The sequence below is a fragment of the Sceloporus occidentalis genome, unplaced genomic scaffold, assembly GCF_023333645.1.
Source record: "Sceloporus occidentalis isolate IW3139 unplaced genomic scaffold, rSceOcc1.0.p SCAF_6, whole genome shotgun sequence".
Lineage (NCBI taxonomy): Eukaryota > Metazoa > Chordata > Lepidosauria > Squamata > Phrynosomatidae > Sceloporus > Sceloporus occidentalis.
Window position 1 is genome coordinate 26,469,467 of NW_028316986.1, and position 18,493 is coordinate 26,487,959.

The 18,493-nt window shown below is 39.0% G+C and overlaps 1 protein-coding gene across 1 annotated transcript in view; it reads left to right on the forward strand.

Moving 5' to 3' along the window:
* Nucleotides 1–3,455, forward strand: part of LOC149310543 (S1 RNA-binding domain-containing protein 1-like) — a 239,603-nt gene extending 236,148 nt beyond the window's left edge. Inside the window, exon 21 of the mRNA XM_089529149.1 lies at nucleotides 882–3,455. Within this exon, the coding sequence (XP_089385275.1) occupies nucleotides 882–1,171 (290 nt within the window). The 3' untranslated portion in view covers nucleotides 1,172–3,455. The remainder of the gene's footprint in view (nucleotides 1–881) is intronic.
* The last annotated feature ends 15,038 nt before the right edge of the window (nucleotides 3,456–18,493 follow it).

The following is an 18,493-nucleotide window of genomic DNA, read 5'->3' on the forward strand; positions in this document are numbered from 1 at the left end:
GAATACAAGTGGGTGATTCAGGACAGATAAATGGAAAGACTCATATACTGTACAGCCAAACTATGGAATTTGTTACCATAGAGTATAGTGTGTGGCATTTGAAGGGCTTTCAGTGTATTCATAGAGGATCAATGGCTACTAGTCAAACTGACTATATATTAAGCTTAACATATGAACTAGTTTCAGAAGTACATCTAAATAGCACTTGTTGGGGGACACTTTTGTGATGAACTTCCATCTCTTGCTTGTTGACTTCCTGTTAAGTCATTTGGTTTACAGTGACAACAAACTACAAGATTAAATAATATTTTGGTTTGATCAGTCATTTGTTGTATGCATTCAAGTTATTTCTGACTTATGGTGATTCTAAAATGAATCTTTCATGTTTTGGGGGGTTCAATTGGTGTTTTCCCTTGCCTTCTTCAAAAGCTGAGAAAGTCCCCCAGTGTCTCCCATTGGGGATTTGAACCAATGCTCTTCAATAGTCCTTGTCTGCAGTCATATCACTGTATCACACTGAGATAAGGATCTGATCCATCATAGACATTCCTATATTTTCATTGCCATCCACTGTAAAGTAATGGTTTGCCTATGAATGTGTCCAACATGCCTCAATAGGCAAGTAGTGAGCAAGTTATCCTTCATCTTGTATGTCCATAGAGTACTCCTATTTTGTTATATCCTATATTCTTTATCAAAAGCCAAATAAACCCTTAGTGGGAATGCTGAATATATTTTCTGATTCTTTGTGTAAGAACAAGTCATGAACATCTATAGATTACCCAAAGTGTAACTTGAGCAAGTAATTTTACAATCATTATAACTAGTAGTTTTACAATCATGACTTTGTTTTTTTGTTTTGTCTTCCCTATTTATAACAGATTTTGACAAACCTGATTTCAAGAGGAGCATTGTTTGCCTTGAAGACTTAAGCATTGGAACAGTTCTCACAGGAAGAGTTGAGAATGCTACTCTCTTCGGTGTTTTTGTTGACATTGGAGTTGGTAGAGCAGGATTGATTCCGATCCGGAGCATAACAGAAGACAAGCTTTCAAAAGCAAAGAAAAGGAAAAGTCTGGGCCTGGGCCCAGGAGAAAAAGTAGAAGTCAGAGTACATGAAATTAACATTCCACAATCCAGGATAACATTGGACCTCATACGTGTTTTATGAGTAGTTTGTTGGCATCTTTTATCTTAAGGGCTATCATTCTACCATGAAGAGCAGAATGCAGTGTGAAAATGAAGACCTATTCCAGATTCGTGGCAGTTCCTACATTTGTTGAAATTTGTTAAATTACCTAAAACCTCAGTATCAAGCCAAAAACCATACCAAAATCAGTAACCCTAGGAGTTCAAAATCTTCAATTTCCATTTCAAACTTTGTTGTATGAACCAGAAATTCTTGATTTTTACAGATTTATTCTCCTTATATCCAGGTGTTGATGTAGTTTCTTTTCCATGCTTGTATTTATGCTGTTTAATTTTGATCAGCATAATTATGCTGGCATACGTGGCCACAAGGGTTTAGGTGGCGGCACAGAGGCAGGGTAAAATGGTTGTAGACACCACAACGAAAGGAACAACAGCATAGGAAGTTGTCTCTGTCGAGAGAGAAAGCTGCCCTGCTAGCTTTCCGAATACTTAGGGCCCAGCCAGGCAACTTTCTCTACTGATAGAACCAAATTTCTTTTCCACGGTCTTACTCCACTGCACTCTGCTCCAAAAGGGGTCTTTTGCCAGCATTACAAAGTTAGCATAAGCCAGCAAGAGGATTCCAGCCTTAAGATATTACTAAATAAAATGTTGACAATATAATGCTGGAAAATTATAGATATGAAGATGGAGGAAGTGTACAAAGCTCCAGAAAGGGTTACACCAGACATTCCTAAAGCCTTATGTCCTTGGCCATTTCTCCTCATGGGCCTCCCCTATTTTCTTACTCATCACCCATGAGTAAGAAATCTATGAAGAGAGCTTTGGAGTTTTCACTGTGAGCAATTTATCTTGATCATAACACTTCTGACTTAGAGGTGAAGACTCACATATCTGAATTCTCTTTTATATAAAACAGAATAATGTATTGTTAACCCTCGAGAAGTCAATTAATTATTGTTCCCATCATGCCTCACCCATCGGCCAGGCCTAGTGCAAACTGGAATTTAAAATCCAGAGGTTCCAAATTCCTGATCAGTTCACAAACCTGACGTAAAGTGTCCCCTGAATATACAAAATTGGATGACAGGGAGAAAGATTCCAGCCACCTAGCTTTCACCATGACCAGCTAGTTTTCTTTGAGGAGGGATTGTTTTGCTTTTGTTAAGGAACACTCAACAATATTCATATAATGTAAAATGATATAGTCCAAGCCTAGGTTTATTATCTCATTAACTATTAGATATGTCACAGTGACGATGGGAGTTTTGCATTTGTTCTGTGCAGAATGTTAGCTTATTTGCTTATAGCTAATCTCTTACCAGTTTGTTTGTGGATAAAATCTTTAGCTCCACCTAGAAAGGAATGGGTCTGTTTTGTGATGGTACTTTAAATGTGTTAGCTGTTCTTTAGTTTGATTAACTTGTTTTTCTGATTTGTAATTTTAAAAAAGTAAACTAAACTTAAGATTGACTGTGTGCAGAGTTAACAAGAGGAATGATATCGTTCCAAACTAAAAGAAAATATGAATAACCCCCCAATTTTTAATATACGGTATGTATTTTTGAGCAAGAAATGTAACTGTTAATTTTTTTTTCCTGGTTACTATTTTGTTACAGAACAAGGGTGTGTTCTCATAAAAGAGAAACATGTGGTTGAGCGGTTTCTTAAAATAATACCTTTTAAGAAAAAAGAAAAAAAATCAGACTTTTTCTTTGCCTGAGAATCTGTTCTTCTGTTTGCTGTGGAGGCCAGGTGACATTTCTCCTGAACTATGATTTTATTATAGCATGAGGTTTCGTGGACTACAGCTCCCATCCTCAGATGCATACAGTGCACATGGTTGGGGTGACAGTGAAGTTAGAGTAGATTTAAATGCAGGAAGTACTGGCAGTGACATTTGACATTTTTGATATGCAATAATTGTGCCAATGAACACTTATCCCACTTATCCCTGTTGAACACTTTAGTGACAGAGTGGAATTTGATTTGCTAATGTATTGCAACTCAGCAGCATCTTTAATCTCTCTTTCGGCAGTGTTTGGTTTGGTGGGTTTTGTTTTTGTCCCTAGTAGCCATTTGAGGTCACTAACAGAACATTGGTTTTTTGACATTTCAGTTGTCAGATATGTCATGTCCCTTTATTATTTTGCTTAGAAACTGACTGCAGCCCTAAAGGTCATGCTATAAGAAGTCTGTTAGTTTTAACAGGACTATTTGTTTTCTTGTAACAAGGGTGGTCAAAGCACAACCCAAGAGCTGCATGTGGCCCCTGCAGCTGTTTTTGTGAGGCCCATGTCACTTCCCACCATGAAATTTGTTCTTGTTCTGTGCCTTCAAGTCATTTCTGACTTAGGACAGAAATGACTTGAAGGCACAGAAAAAAACCCTATCATGGGGTTTTCTTGGGCAGATTTGTTCAGAGGAGATTTGCCATTGCCTTCCCCTGAGGTTGAGAGTATGCAACTTGCCCAAGGTCACTAAGTGGGTTTCATGGTTCAGCTGGGACTTGAACCTTGGTCTCCAGAGTCATAGTGTAACAGTCAAACCACTATGCCATGCTGGCTCTCCACCAGAAATATATATAGAAAGAGATGACCAGTTGCATCTCCTACTAGGAGACCTAGTAGGTGTTTTCAGGCTGATTTACAAAGGTCACTTCTGGTTGGGCCCAAAACAATTCCTCCCTCCAAGTAGGGGCAATAGGCTGTTCAGAAGGCAAACATGACAGGGTGAGGATGGCCTATTCCTTCTTTTGGGACTAGAGTTCAGCACCTTGGATAGCTTAAAAGTAAATTCACCACCCCACTGACATGGAAGCCGCCCTTCTCCGCTGAGCAAGACAAGGTGGTGATTTCAATGATATCCTGAGACTGGGGCAGTGGGTGTAGCTTGCCCTAGGTGCAACCAGTGAGCAGGTGCACTTAGGTATGCCACTACCAGAACGGCCCTTCTGTTCACCAGCTGACAGGGCATGTGCTGATCAAAGCACCTCTGGCCTCAACAGCCAGGATGTGTTGCCAAGCTGTTGCTGCTTTGTGGAGCTAATCAAAGCTAGAACAGAATGACACAAATGAACTACATGGAAAGCTCACTTACTTGCATGTATGTGTATATTATACCCCTGCTCTAGTCCTAATTAAGGAGAGCTAGAGGGCAGTGATAAGTCGGCTGTCTTATCTCTTTTTTCTTTCCTCCTTAAATTCTCAAAACACCTGTGGCTTAACCCTTTTCTTGCATTCCCTAAACTCTGTTTTGGAAGGAAAGCTAGATATGGAAAGTCGTACCTTTTTGAAGGCATGATGACCTCTTCAAATTCATTTAGGGCTGATTCCTGTCCACTGATTCAAGCTTTAGTCTCAAAAAAGAAAAAAAAGGAAGCTAATTGTCCATGGGCACTTTTGCACACCTCAATCATGTGACAATGATAAAAACAGTCCCATTGGTGCTTACTATGGATTTGATGGGCTTGTAATGTGGAAGGATTATCTCCACCAAATCAAATTCAGACCAAAATTTGTTAAAAAGTTAAGAAACTGATACACACTGCAAAACCTCAGCATTCAGGCAGTGATGGAAAGTCCCCTGCTGGTGGTGGGGATTTATACTGAAAGTTAAATTGGTTTCAAGGTGCTATCTTAGGGCACCACCATGTTGCTATTCAAAAGCTAGCAAGATATAGATTTTTGTTATTTAGATTATTAGAATGAGGCCATGACACTTAGCTGGAAGTACATTCAAGTGAAAGGAGGTATATAAACCTCCTCTGAACAAATCTTGCAAAAAAAAAAAAAAAAAAACCATGATAGGTTTGCCTTAGGACCACCATAAATCAAGAACTACTTGAAGGCAGATCACAACAAAAGCCAGTATGGTGTTGGACCAGGATTTGAATTCCCAGGCAGATTCTAGGTATGTCTCATTGGAACTAAGGTGAGCACCTATGACCTACATCTCCTATCAGCCCCAGCCAGCATAACCAACTAATACTGATGGATCCCACCATAGGATCCAAGCAACTCTGCATAGGACTACACCTGAACCATGGTGATTTTCTGATAGAATTTCAATGCATTCCTACCTGGCACTAAGTCCAACTGAGTTCAGGGGACCTTATTTCTAATTATGCAGAGGGAAGTTCCCTTCTAAGTAAAGGTACAATTCTACCAAACTTAAGTATGCACAACAGTTTGGAAATAAGCTTCACTGCATTCTACAGGGTATGGTGTCCATTTTATTCAATGTGGCTTACTCCTACAAAAGTGTGCATACAGCCTAATGCTGCTGGCCTGGAAATGAACTGCACTCTCATTTACATCTCCCAGCATTATCCAGCCACTATGCTTATTGGCCATGCTGGCTGGGGAATTCTGGGTGTTATAGTCCTTTTCCAAACTGATTGTACTCAGATACATGCAGCTTCTTTTGAGTGAATATGATCAGCCTATATGCCCTATGCATTGTTCCAAACCAGATGTAGCAGGTATAAAACGTGGCTGCACAAGTGTTTGATTCCCCCCCCCCCCCCAACAACTGGGCTGACATTTCGTTCCTCCCACAGTCAACCAATTGACTAATTGTTATTAATGAAGAAAAATGAACCAGCTAGAATAGTGGCAGAAGCTTGGCATATGGCGAATGAATAGCCTCTGATGCTCAATATTTATGTTTCCATAATATGAATGAAATTAGAGTGACCTGCAGCTCTTCAAGGGGCACTGACTGACAGATGGGTTCTACTATCCTTCCACCTTCTACAGTGGGGATTTGGATGTCAAATAACAAATCATGGGTTCTGGTGAGTTTACAAACCATTGCTTGTGTTGGCACATTTCTTCAGAGAAGGTTTGCTATTGCCATCCTCTGAGGCTGAGAATGACTTGTCCAGCGTCACCCAAGCCAGGATTCAAATTCTGATCTCCAGAGTCAAAGTCGAACATTGAAACCACCATACCACACTGGCTACTATCCCATACCCACCCCTCAAAATCACGTTTTTTCCGTTATTTTAACTGATTCATGAAAACAACCTTCATAGGAAATTAAAAATCAGCTCACAATTTAGCAATGGATTTTTTTAAAAAGCAAAGGGCTATTTTTAATATTTTATAAATAATTTAGTTAATATGCAAAGAGATCTTGCAGCACCATTGAAACTAACTCTGAAAGAAGTTGTAGCATGAGGTTTCAGAGACTTGGTCTATTTCCTCCAATGCATGGAAGCTAGTGTCTTATAGGAAGAGGTATTCCTCCTTTTTTCTCATCCTGGAGAGAGTGTCTTTTTTCAAATCATGTCTGTTATTATTATTATTATTAACCTTTATTTATAAAGCGTTGTAAATTTACACAGCACTGTACCCAATATTTGGCCAAGATCCAAGGTCCAGTGCCAGCAGAAGTGAGATTTCCTCCTTCCCACTGCAGCCTTCCATCATCATCATCATCATCATCATTATTATTATTATTATTATTATTAACCTTTATTTATAAAGCGCTGTAAATTTACACCAAATGCCTGGGCCAGATGGTTTCACATCCCTCCACAGCAATTTTAGGGTTCATAGAAAAGAAGAGCCATTCTGACCTTTGTGCTTAACATTTTCTTCTCTTCCAGCAAACTGAGTTTGATTTCACAACTGCTGTCTTGGTCACATACAACTTTTAATTTGTTTCTTCATACACTTAATTAACTAATCGGGTGACAGACCTAATTCCACTCTGTCTTTAGGATCTTAATGCTAACCATAGTTAAACTGCTTCTTCTAGGACCGCTGTAAGTAAATCAGATGAGATAGCAAAGCAATCAATAAACCATTCATTATTGCAAACTCATTAAGTCTTCCCACATGTGCGCCAGGATTTCAGTAGTATAAAGCTTGCTTTAAGTAGCTTTGTCTCATGGAAATGAACCTCCAAATGCACTGGGATATTCGCCAAACGTATCTGTTGCACAGGAAGAGAAGTATAAATTATTTCTCACTTTGTCTATATACATTTTGGAGATAGCCCATTTAGGTCACATTTGTGGTCATGATTAGCAGGATGGTGTGAAAAACTTACTGCCAGCATTGAAGATTAATAAAAGAACTGGTTTTGCTAGTCTTTCACCTTTTTGCGGCTAATGGAAAGCTGCACCTGAAAACACATGATTTGCTTTATAAGAAGACAGGTGAGTTCCTTGTAATTTATACCAGGCAATAAAACATTTATATAAAACATGGCAAAGAAATGCTGTTTGAAGCATTACCCAAATGATTAACTTCTCATCTCAGAAACCTCAACTTGTTATACTTATTCCATAAAGGAGTTTCTTTCAAAGCAAGATTTTGGTTTTCAATATGATCCATAGACTTAACCCTTTCTCTTCTCTTTACTGTAGAAGCTGTTAGAAAGCTTTTCAGTGCAAATGTCTGGCATGATTCTTGAGCCGGACAGGAGTGGAGAGTATTGAATAAAGACAGTCAGGATACTCTCTCAATTTCTTTCTGAGGTACCTTTTGGGTGTGTGAGAAGCTTGGAAAACCCATTGTCCTGTTAATGATAGTTACTTCAGTTTGACACAGATTCATTGGAGTTATTGTAAGAAACATTTGAAATAACAATTAGGACATCTTTACCCAACCCTGTAAGTGTGTTGTACCACAATTCCATCATCCACACCCAGAGGGATAATGAGGGATAATCTGGGGATCAGATTAGGGAAGATTGGTTTAGGGTGATAAAATCCTCCTCTTCCATAGTTCTTAACCTCTGCATCAATAAAATTGAGTTGTGATGTGCTGGTCTATGACCAAAATAAAGAAATTCATTCATTGAGTTGTGCAATTTGTTTTTTCGTTGTGTCATCCTGTCAAAATAGACTCAGAAGCAAATCCCTTTGAATACTATGGGATTTACTGCCCACTCAGGATTGCAACTCTGTTTAAAAAATAAAAAAGCTTTCTGGAACAGTAGGTTCATTTAAGGAGAGTGATTTGTGACATAAATGAAACATACTGGGTATTTACATAAATTTTTAAAATTTACTGTTTCACATATTCACTTCATCTCGAAAGGAAACACACCTTAATTTATGGATCAAGAAATATACAAGTCATATACATTGCTTGTTAGCCATGAGAAGCTAACACAATGTTCTGAACAGTCCTTACTGAGCATGTAATATCAATGTTTGTAACACAAAAGTACAAGCACAATACTGTACTACACAATAATGTTTTGAATCTAGTGTTACATTCATAGCATGTGTCATGAGTGTTGGCTCTGAAACCCATTATGCAAGAGATCTCTGCAAAAATCTACTTCTGCTTGGTCCCCAATTATATGGCAACTGTGGAGATCAGTGTAGGAGGAAGATGAGGAGGGGTTTGTTGGAGTCATCCCACAAAGACTTATTAAAGGACAAGTTGGACCATTCAGCTGATCCACCTGCCCCAGGAACTTACATGTGAATCGAGAACATAACCAAGTAATATTTATTAATTGTCAAATTCTAAATAAGAGATTAACCACATAGGCCATAATCCTGTCGATGACCTATGCAAGCCTAACTGTACCAATGAGGAAAATGGCTATAGGCACAGTAGCCATGGAGGAAGAAATGCATTTGAGAAAATGGCTGCTCAGAGGTAGCAAATTTTGTCTACCTGTCCTTTCCACTGCTGCGCAGCACTGGAAAATATTCAAGCACTGAAAAAGCTGTCGGCATTAGCGAAACAAAAGAATGTTCTTTCTTCTAATTCTCCATAGTGTTAGGCAGATATAAAACACTCATTCTCATAAAAAGAACTGAAAAAAGGAAACCAGCACCAGGAATTGCAGTGATCTAGTGTTGTGCATAAATATCTTGTCATTAGAATCCATTTTTAATTTAAAAGGGGGGGGGGGAATACGGGCAAAGCCAATTTTTTCATTTTTTTTCTTTTCTTATTTTTGAACTGTTTTATTTCAAGATGGTAGAACTGCAGATACTGATGAGTTCAAAGACATAGCCATGTTAGTCAGGATCAGTATGCAAAGGGATCTTGTAGCACCTTTGAGACTACCTGAGAGATGAAAGATGGTAGCATAAGATTTAGTAGGCTTAAATCTAATTCATCAGATGTATGGAATGAAGTGGCTAGGAACAGAAATGGATGAATTTCCAATTTCCAAATAAAATCAGAGCTGATGGGATTGAATCTTGCAAACTAATTTATTGATAGGTATTATGAAAAAAGTTTGCAAGATTCAATCCCATCACCTCTGATTTTGTTTAAACAGACATCTGACTAAGCAATTTTCCTGCAGATGAATCTTATTTGTGCATATAAAAAATAAATCAGAACCTTTCCATTTCCTTCCTACAAGCAGACATTCAGGAAGCTAGCAGGATGTAAAATTTAACAGCAGAAATAAAAATAATGGTAAGCTATCATTGACAACTGAGCAAATATCAAGCACAGTCAAGACTATAAAGCGTGTGGCTACAGAACAGATCTGACTATTGTCAAATTAGTTAATTAAGCAGACACCCAATGAAATATTTGATTTAGAATCATAGAATCATAAAGTTGGAAGAGACCACAAGGGCGATCCAGTCCAACCCCATTCTACCATGCAGGAACTCTCAATCAAAGCATCCCTGACAGATGGTCATCAAGCCTCTGTTAAAAGATCTCCAGGGAAGGAGACTCCACTACACTCCAAACAAAATTCTTCAGATTTTAAAAAAAATAGTTTTATTTGGATTCTGAATACATTTAAAAACAATTCACACTTTGTTAAATTAATTAGTTAGTTAAATTAATAAAATAAGTTTAGTTAAATAGAGGTTGGCTGGGCATCTTTTAGGAGTGCTTTAGTTGTGTATTCCTGCATGGCAGGGAGTTGGACTAGCTGGCCCTCTAAAATCCTATGATTCTATTAACTGCATGGCCCTTGAGATCTCTTCTAGTTCTATGATTCTTTGATTCTAAGGACGTTGCTGCTACATATCTTCCAGTGAACATGTACCTCCACATCCTCTCCAGAAGCTTTTAGACATACATATGTCAATTTTATCTACTTTAGCTGGATATTCACACATTCAGACAAGGGTGGAAGAAGATCCTTATGTTCAGTAAAGGGAGTTCTACACAAGGCTTATAAAAATTGCTTTTGTGGACTACATTGTCCCAAACGCTTCCGCCAGCATGGCCAAAATAACAACTGGTTTGCAATACCATGCACCATGAACTGGGAGGGTTTTTTTCTGGGAGGGGGGAGATTTCAGGTCCTGTCTCAGGTGCCAAAATAACTTGACTGCCTCTCATCTCTGAACAGCCAGTGTTTTCCTCTTTTAATAATCCTTTTCCTCTATAAAATCTGCTTGCTAAAGTTTTCCCTACAATAAGTGAACCAAGGAATTAATCTTGAATTTTCCTAAAATGCTTTATGCGCACCCCCCCCTCACATCCCCAAGTCGTCACCTTACTTTCCATGCTGGCTTAAAGTTTGGAAACTGGACGTTTCTATTATCTTCAAAATCAATTTCCTTTTTAGACATTGTGGTTTTTCAGGTTCCTGACATCATAGTCTGATTCTTATAGTTTTTACTTTGCTTGCTCCTGCTTTGAGACTTCGGGAGCAATTGTACCACATGTTTTTTCAATAAGCACTGGGAACTCCTTTCATTGTGTGGTCCCTTGTGCTATGGAATAATAATTTCTTTAAAAAACCAAACTTTAGTTGTTGGGAGGAATCTGTTAGGTATTCCTGCTTTAATAATATTAAGTTTGTTCCAATTTGTATATGAAAAATTTAAAATATCATGTACATTAGGAGTATTTCTTGCAATTACTGTTTGATTCCAGATAATACAGCAATGTTATATATGCAGATCAGTCATCTTTACTTAAGTATAGGAATTCTTCATGCTTTATACTACTTTATACAAGTTAAGTCTCCCTTATCCAGAATTCCAAAATACTCCAAAATCCAAAACTGTCCATATGGATGGTTGAGATAATGACACCTCAGCTTTCTGATGGTTCTGGGTACACAAACTTTGTTTCATGCACAAAATTTTTAAAAGTATTTGGCTTTGAGTATAAGGTATATTTGTTGTTGTTAACTACCCTAAAGTTGGTTTTGACCCATGGCAAGCCTATGGATGAGACATCTCCAAGACCCCATGTTTTCCACTGTTCTACTTGGGTCCGGCAAAGTCATACCTGTGACCTTCTTAATAAAGTTCATCCATCTAGCATGCCACTTTCCTATCTTTCTGCTTCACTCCACCTTTTTTCCAATAATCCATGCCTTATGATATATCTGAAATGCAACAGATATTCTTTCTTAATTGTCAAGCTCTCACATCCATACATGGTAATAGAGAAAACAATGGCTTGTACGATTTTAACATTTGTGTTCAATCTTTACATTTTAGAAAATATTCTAATTCTTTCATAGTTAGCCTTCCAATTCTTAATGGTCTTCTGATTTCCTGACTGCAGTCCCTGCTTCTATCAGTGTTTGATCCTATGTATGAGAACTCTTTTACTACCTCTATTTCTTCATTGTTTAGGTTGAATTTGTCTAGATTCTCCATTGTCATTATTTTTGTTTTCTATATGTTCAACAATAGGCCTGCCTTTGCCGTTATAAGGTATATATAAAACATAAATAAATTTCACGTTTAGACCAGGGGTCCATCTCCGAGATATCTCATTATGTATATGCAAATATTCCAAAATTCAAATAAATAAATAAAACCAAACCACTTTTGGTCCCAAGCATTTTGGATAAGGAAAACTCAACCTTTATACCCATTTAATTATTATCACTGTACATACAGAAAGAGCTGTGCCTGATAGATTAAAGACCTGTCTAAATTCCAGCATTATGGTCAAATTTTAAATCCCCATTCAGCCATGGAAACTCACTGGGTGACTTTGGGCAAGTCAGTCTTTCCCAGCCTCAGAGGAAGGCAATGATAAACTTCCTCTGAAGAAATCTTTCCAAGAAAGCCCTAGTATAGAGTTGCCATATGTTGGAAATGGAGCTCCCAATTATTAAAAAACAACAACAAATTGCAAGATTTGATTCTGATAAAAAAAGAAAGTAGAATTATATCCTCTGCTTTCCTATTACTTCTCTAGCTACTTCTCTACTACTGCACTGTTTTGTACCTTTATAGAATTGTAGAATCATAGATTTGGAAGCGACCACAAGGGCTATCCAGTCCAATCCCCTGCCATGTAAGAATCCACAATCAAAGCACCCCTGAACAGATGGCCATCCAACCTCTGTTTAAAAACCTTCAAAGAAGAAGACTTCACAACACTCTGAGCAGCATAGGGAGCGGCATATCTGTCGAACAGCATTTACCATCAGGAAGTTCTTCCTAATATTTTGGTGGAATTTCTATTCCTGTAGCTTGAATCCATTGCTCCGGATCCTACTCTCTGCAGCAGCAGAAAGCAAGCTTGCTTCATCCTCTATATGGCATCCCTTCACATATTTAATCATCACAATCATATCACTTCTTAACCTTCTTTTCTCCAAGCTAACGATACTCAGCTTTCTAAGCCGCCCCTCACAGGGCATGGTTTCCAGAATTTTCACTTTTTGGTTGCTTTCCTCTGGACATGAATTTTGGTTGCCTTCCTCTGGACATGCTGCAGCTTAACATCCTTCTTGAATTGTGGTGTCCAGAACTGGACACAGTATTCAAGGTGAGGTCTTACCAAAACAGAATAGAGTGGTACTATTACCTCCCTCAACACTACGACACTAGACACTATGCTCCAATTGATGCAACCTAGTATCATATTGACTTTTTTAAAAGCTGCTGCATCACACTGTTGCCTCATGTTCAGCTTGTGGTCTCCTAGGACTCCCAGTTCCCTTTTATCTGTACTGTTGTTAAGCCAAGTGTTCCCCATCCTATATTTGTGCATTTCATTTTTTCTGCATAAGTGTAGTAGCTAATCTTTCTCCCCGTTGAAATTAATTTTGTTAGTTTTTGCCCAATTCTGTAATCTATTCAAGACAACTCTAATTTATCCTAGTGTTTTCTTCACAAAATTTATTCAGAAGAGGTTTGCCATTGCCCTTCTCTAAGACAAAGTATGACCTGCCCAAGATCATCCAGTGAGTTTCCATGGTTGAATGGGGTTTCAAACATATGTAAGTCCATTTATGAAGATGAAAGACCCAATAGGATTCTGGCCATTAATTCTAGTGGGCAACATTTTTAGATTATTCACACTAATTTCCCGCTTAATATACTGGCTTATTGCCTACATGTTCATTGATTCTTTGCTATTACATTTTTGCTTTATGTTCCTGTTGGTCTCAGAACTGCTGGTAAAATCCTAGCTGTTGCATGCTATGCATATAACAACACCCCCCAGAGACTAAATCTTACTAGTGAGAAAGGACATGATCCTGCCATAACTCACAGTGCCATGTATGTTTTATGCTGAGGTTCCACCAGATGTCCTGGGTGTTAATTTGTGCAAGCAATTTTAAAAAACTGAATAAACAGCAGCAGCGCTCCATCTTTATGAAAAGAAAGACCTCACTAACTGCTATTGTATGTGGAAGCGTTTAGCAATGAAAATGTCATAAAAGGAGCTTCAATTGTTCCAATTTGCATGCCTGGTCTATATTGCTTTGTGTAACTACTTGCCCCAGTGGACTTGACAATTGTGGCATCTCCAAAGACCCTCCCAGCTGCAGGAGCTGATTGAGGGACTCTGTAGGCAGATGCTCTTGCCAGATTCCAATAAAGACGGGGCCTAGGGAAAATATAAGGCAATTATCAATGGGCAGCAATCCACTAATCAGACAAATTTCAAAATTAATCCCATATTCCCTCATTGTATTAGCTTGCCTTCGCTTTTCTGTTTACGGAGGGAATTCACAATTTGAAGCGAAAATCTCCCCTCCGGCCCAATTATGTCTTTCTGAGGGGATTAAATTAAGGAAAGGAGACATATTGAAAGTGGCTGAGAATTAGTTTCTTGAACGGTTGGGACAGCCACTCAAAGCTTCTGTCTCAAAATATGAGGCATGTTCATAAAAGCAAGCAGTCATTTGTCTTAATTTTAGCTGAACAAATGTGGATGAAGATTGGGCTTTCCTATGAAATTAGCCACCAGATAAAACGATGATACATTGGATTTTGGATATTTAATGTCATTGTCTCAAATATGATATGTTTGTGTATCTCTCTCAGTGTGTGTGTGAGAGAGAGGGTTCCCCCCCCCCCCCAAACTAATAATTAACATTTTCAAAAAGTTGTCTTTGATGGGCAATGCAGAAACTGTAGGGTTGCCAGAATGAAAACTGAAGAGAGTTTCCATGTCTTTATTGTTTGTGTAGAAGAGGGGATTTCAGTAGGTCTTTCTTGCAACCTGACAAGTGACAATCGTTAGAGGTACAGAAGTGCTGTACAGTTTTTTATTCAGCAAAGAGGCATGTGAAAGGAAGAAAGAGCAGGTGGAACAGTGCTTAATCCTTCCCTAGTTCCTGCATTTCTTTTGGAACCTCCCTCCATCACTGTTTTTCCAGTCTGGCTCCTATCGGTTTTCAAGCTGGCAAAAGTAGCCAAGAGGTGAGGGGTTAAACAATCATGGTAACCTAAATGCCTCCTCTTCCCAACTTTGTCAAAGAGGTGAGGCAATGGGAACAAAGTGAGTGACGGGAGTGGGGCATTAAACCTTTTATCCACCCACTGTCTCCAAGCTCCAAATTACTTCCCAAGGTAAAAGTAGTTTCTGCACATTTTCCCGAGTTTCAAAAGTATATTTGCAATGGGCATTTGGGCCTCATGTTAAACAGAATAATCAAATGATATTGTGTGTGTGTGTGTATTGTTTTAGGTATATATTTCCCTTCTCCCCCCCCCCCCCCCCATGGGATACAAATGATTAAAACCAATATACTTTTAAAAGTACAAAAACATAAGAGGTGTGTGTGGGTGTATGCGCGCACACGTGTATGTGTGTGTGATTCTATGGTTATTATCTTACTGATCACATAGGTCTCTTTCACACTGTTGTTGTTGCGTGCTGTCAAGTCGTTTCCAACTTATGTGACTCTAAGGTGACCCTATCATGGGGTTTTCTTGGCAAATTTCTTCAGGAGCATTGCCACTGCCATCCTCTAGGGCTGAGAGAGTGTGGCTTGCTCAAGGTTACCCAGTGGGTTTCCGTGGCTGAGCTGGGAATCACAACCTGGTCTCCAGAGTCCAATGCTCAAACCAGTACACCACTATGCAGTTGTAATATTCTGATATCATGTTAAGTACTTCACAAAACTACAAATCCCAGGATTCTGCAAGTTGCAGACATAGCAGTTCACGGGGCATCAAACGTATTTATCTTCAGTCTTTAATGCGGTGCTTTGAAATGTTTCCTTTTTTTATGGTGGAAGGGCTATAACATCTGGTGGTCACACTGGCTAGGGGGTTATGGGAACTGTGGTTCAAAAATAACTTCTCCAGGCTCTGTTTTTGCTTATCATGGGACAGGGTGGGCAACCACTCAGCTGGATCAGGAGATCACAGAGAACAGCTATAGACAATGTCAATCCTGGGGTCAAGTTACATACTCCAATCTGTACAGTGCACAGTTCTCCTCTTTTTTTATTTTTTAACAAAAAAAATGGGCTTTTCAAGCAGAGAAACCTGAGCAACATAACTCTCTGGTTGAGAGGAGGCAGACTAGCTAGCTTGCCATCTGGAATGTTGCATTCAATTGAGGCCACATGAATGGTCTCTGCTGGAGGTGCAATTCTGAGAAAATGGTGGGGAATTGAGCATGACGTGAATAAACCAGCAAATTACATGATTCTTCTCTCGATGCACCTGCTTTTTGTTAAAGACATGGTTGGCTTTCTAACTGACATGTGGAGCTGCCTCCTTCCCTACATCCCACTGACCATTAAAAAGTTTGATACAGTAGCACTTTATTACCATCTTGTGGTTCAGAGCCTTCAGTTAACTATGCAGTGGATTACTGTACTTATGTACCTTTTTAATCATACCACCGTGCCTCAAAAATGGGGTGGGATGAGACAGTAAAGGACCAGAAACATGAGTATATATGAAATCTGACTGAAATATGTCCAGAACAGGATTTTGGTCTCAATCACAGATGAAAAATGAGTGACCCTTCAGACACAGCTGGACTACAATTCCTATCTTTCCTCACTCTTGGCTGTGCATGGGAATATGGAAATCTATTAATGTCAATTTATTGTCAAACATTTATTTCCTCTTAGTGATAGGTTTGCCAGGTCAAGACTATCCTTGAGATTTCAGGCCAAAGGATGACCCCTTGGGGTGTGATGGGGTGGTGATGTTACAAGAATGAAGTTACAAGTTACAGCCCTTGGTGATGGCATTAAGAATGATACATTAAGCATGCATTTAGATTGTCTCATCGTCCGCGAGCAAACGAGAGTTAAATGGGAATTAAATTACATTTGAATTTCAAGTAGACTTGTAAATTCGGTTAGGTTTTCACACCGAAATGGCGCCAAAGTGCAATAACACAAAGTTAATCCGCAATTAAAGTGGAGAAACCAGCAGCTTTTCAAATTTGGAACTCAGCTGAATTTGAAAAGCTGCTGTTTTCCTCCACATTAACTGTGGATTAACTTCGTGTTATTACACGTTAACTGCGATGTCGTGTGAAAAACGTTGGGCATTTCCAGGTTTCCTTCAAGTTAAATCGTGTTTAAATCCTGTTTGCCCACGGGGTCTCGCTAGTGTGATAAACTAGTTAGTGTCTTCAAGGTAAAAAGCTTCAGGGGTGATTTGCCTTTGCTACCTTCTACTAACTTTTTAATAGCTAGCCAACTTTGTGTAGTGGTTTGAGCGTTGGACTGTGTCTCTGCAGACCAGGATTTGAATCCCTGCTCAGCCATGGAACTCCCCTAGGCAATCTTGGGCAAGCCATACTCTCTCAGCCTCAGAAGAAAACAAACACACCCCCTCCTAATAATAAAGCTTGCAAAGAAAATGCTGTGATAGTTTCACCTTAAAGTCACCATAAATCAGAAATGATTTAAAGGTACGCATACACACATACAAATGGTTCCACTGTTGTTGTCTCTTTGCCAGTGTCACCCCCCACTACTGCTGCTGCCCAGTAGCTGTTTGGAACATAAACGTGTCTGACGTGGGAGACCTTACCACCAGCAGTATTGCCATGAGCAAATTCTCTTGTCTCACAGGACCATGAAATCCTACCATCACAGAAAGGTAGCAATTGTGGGAATTGTTGTGTACCTTCAAGTCATTTCCAGCTTATGGCCATCCTAAGTCTAATATATCACAGGGCAGGATTTCTTCAGAGAAACTTGCCAATGCCTTGTTCTGAGGATGAAATTGAGTGTCTTGCTGGTCACCCAGTGGGTTACCATGGCCAAGTGGAGATTCAAATCCTGTTCTTCCAGAATATTACACTCTGTAGTCCAACACACAAACCACTACTCCATGGGGTTCTCTTAAAGTAAGTGTCACAAACAGATTTACTTTTCAAGACAGCACTCTCACTCTGAGATTCTTCCTCCTTGCCCTATGGATTGAAGAAGTGAAGATGGGTTTTGAGATCCCTACTCCCTGTGAACACACCATTAGAGCAAGAGGAAAATGGAAATGAAGATACTTCCTATGTTAGGGAATGGAATCAAGCGGCTCTCCAGATGTTGGAATGCAAATTCCAGCTTTTCTCACCATTGGCTATATTGATTAAAGCAAATGGGACCTGCAGTGCAACTTCTGGATGGTCATTTGATTTTGACCTCTGATATACATATGCTTGGTTTTTCGACTAAGCTTGCACAAGCCAAAAGGCTTTTTAAAGCACTATTACACATTTTATTTCTGTTTTTTTCATTTTTTTAAAGGTGCCCTTGTAATCTTAAATGGCAACATTAATTCACCAAGTCCTGTACGATAGGTACAGCACTTAAGAAAAACATTCACGTTACAGACAAACATTAATAAACTCTCTGAGAAGTCGAGAGAGAGTTAGCCCAGAAACGATTGAAATGCAGAGCTGGGCCTTGTTATTTTTATGAAACTGTGAATAATATAAGTATCCAATTGATAAAATGTTATTAAAGCTGACAGCCCTTAAGTGATCTAAGTGGTAAATATTGAAATTAAGTTTCTGCAGTGCGGCGGTAGGCAAGAGAGGCCTACGGCAGTAATAAGGATTAAACAATGATTTAATGTTGTTCTTGGGAGGGGGGTAAGGAGTGTGATTTAAACTGAGAGCGCTCACTCCCTTTAAATAATTAAACCTTGATTGGAGAAATTGATCTAAGGTAGCTGCAGTGGTTTGTTAAAAGTCCGAATGAG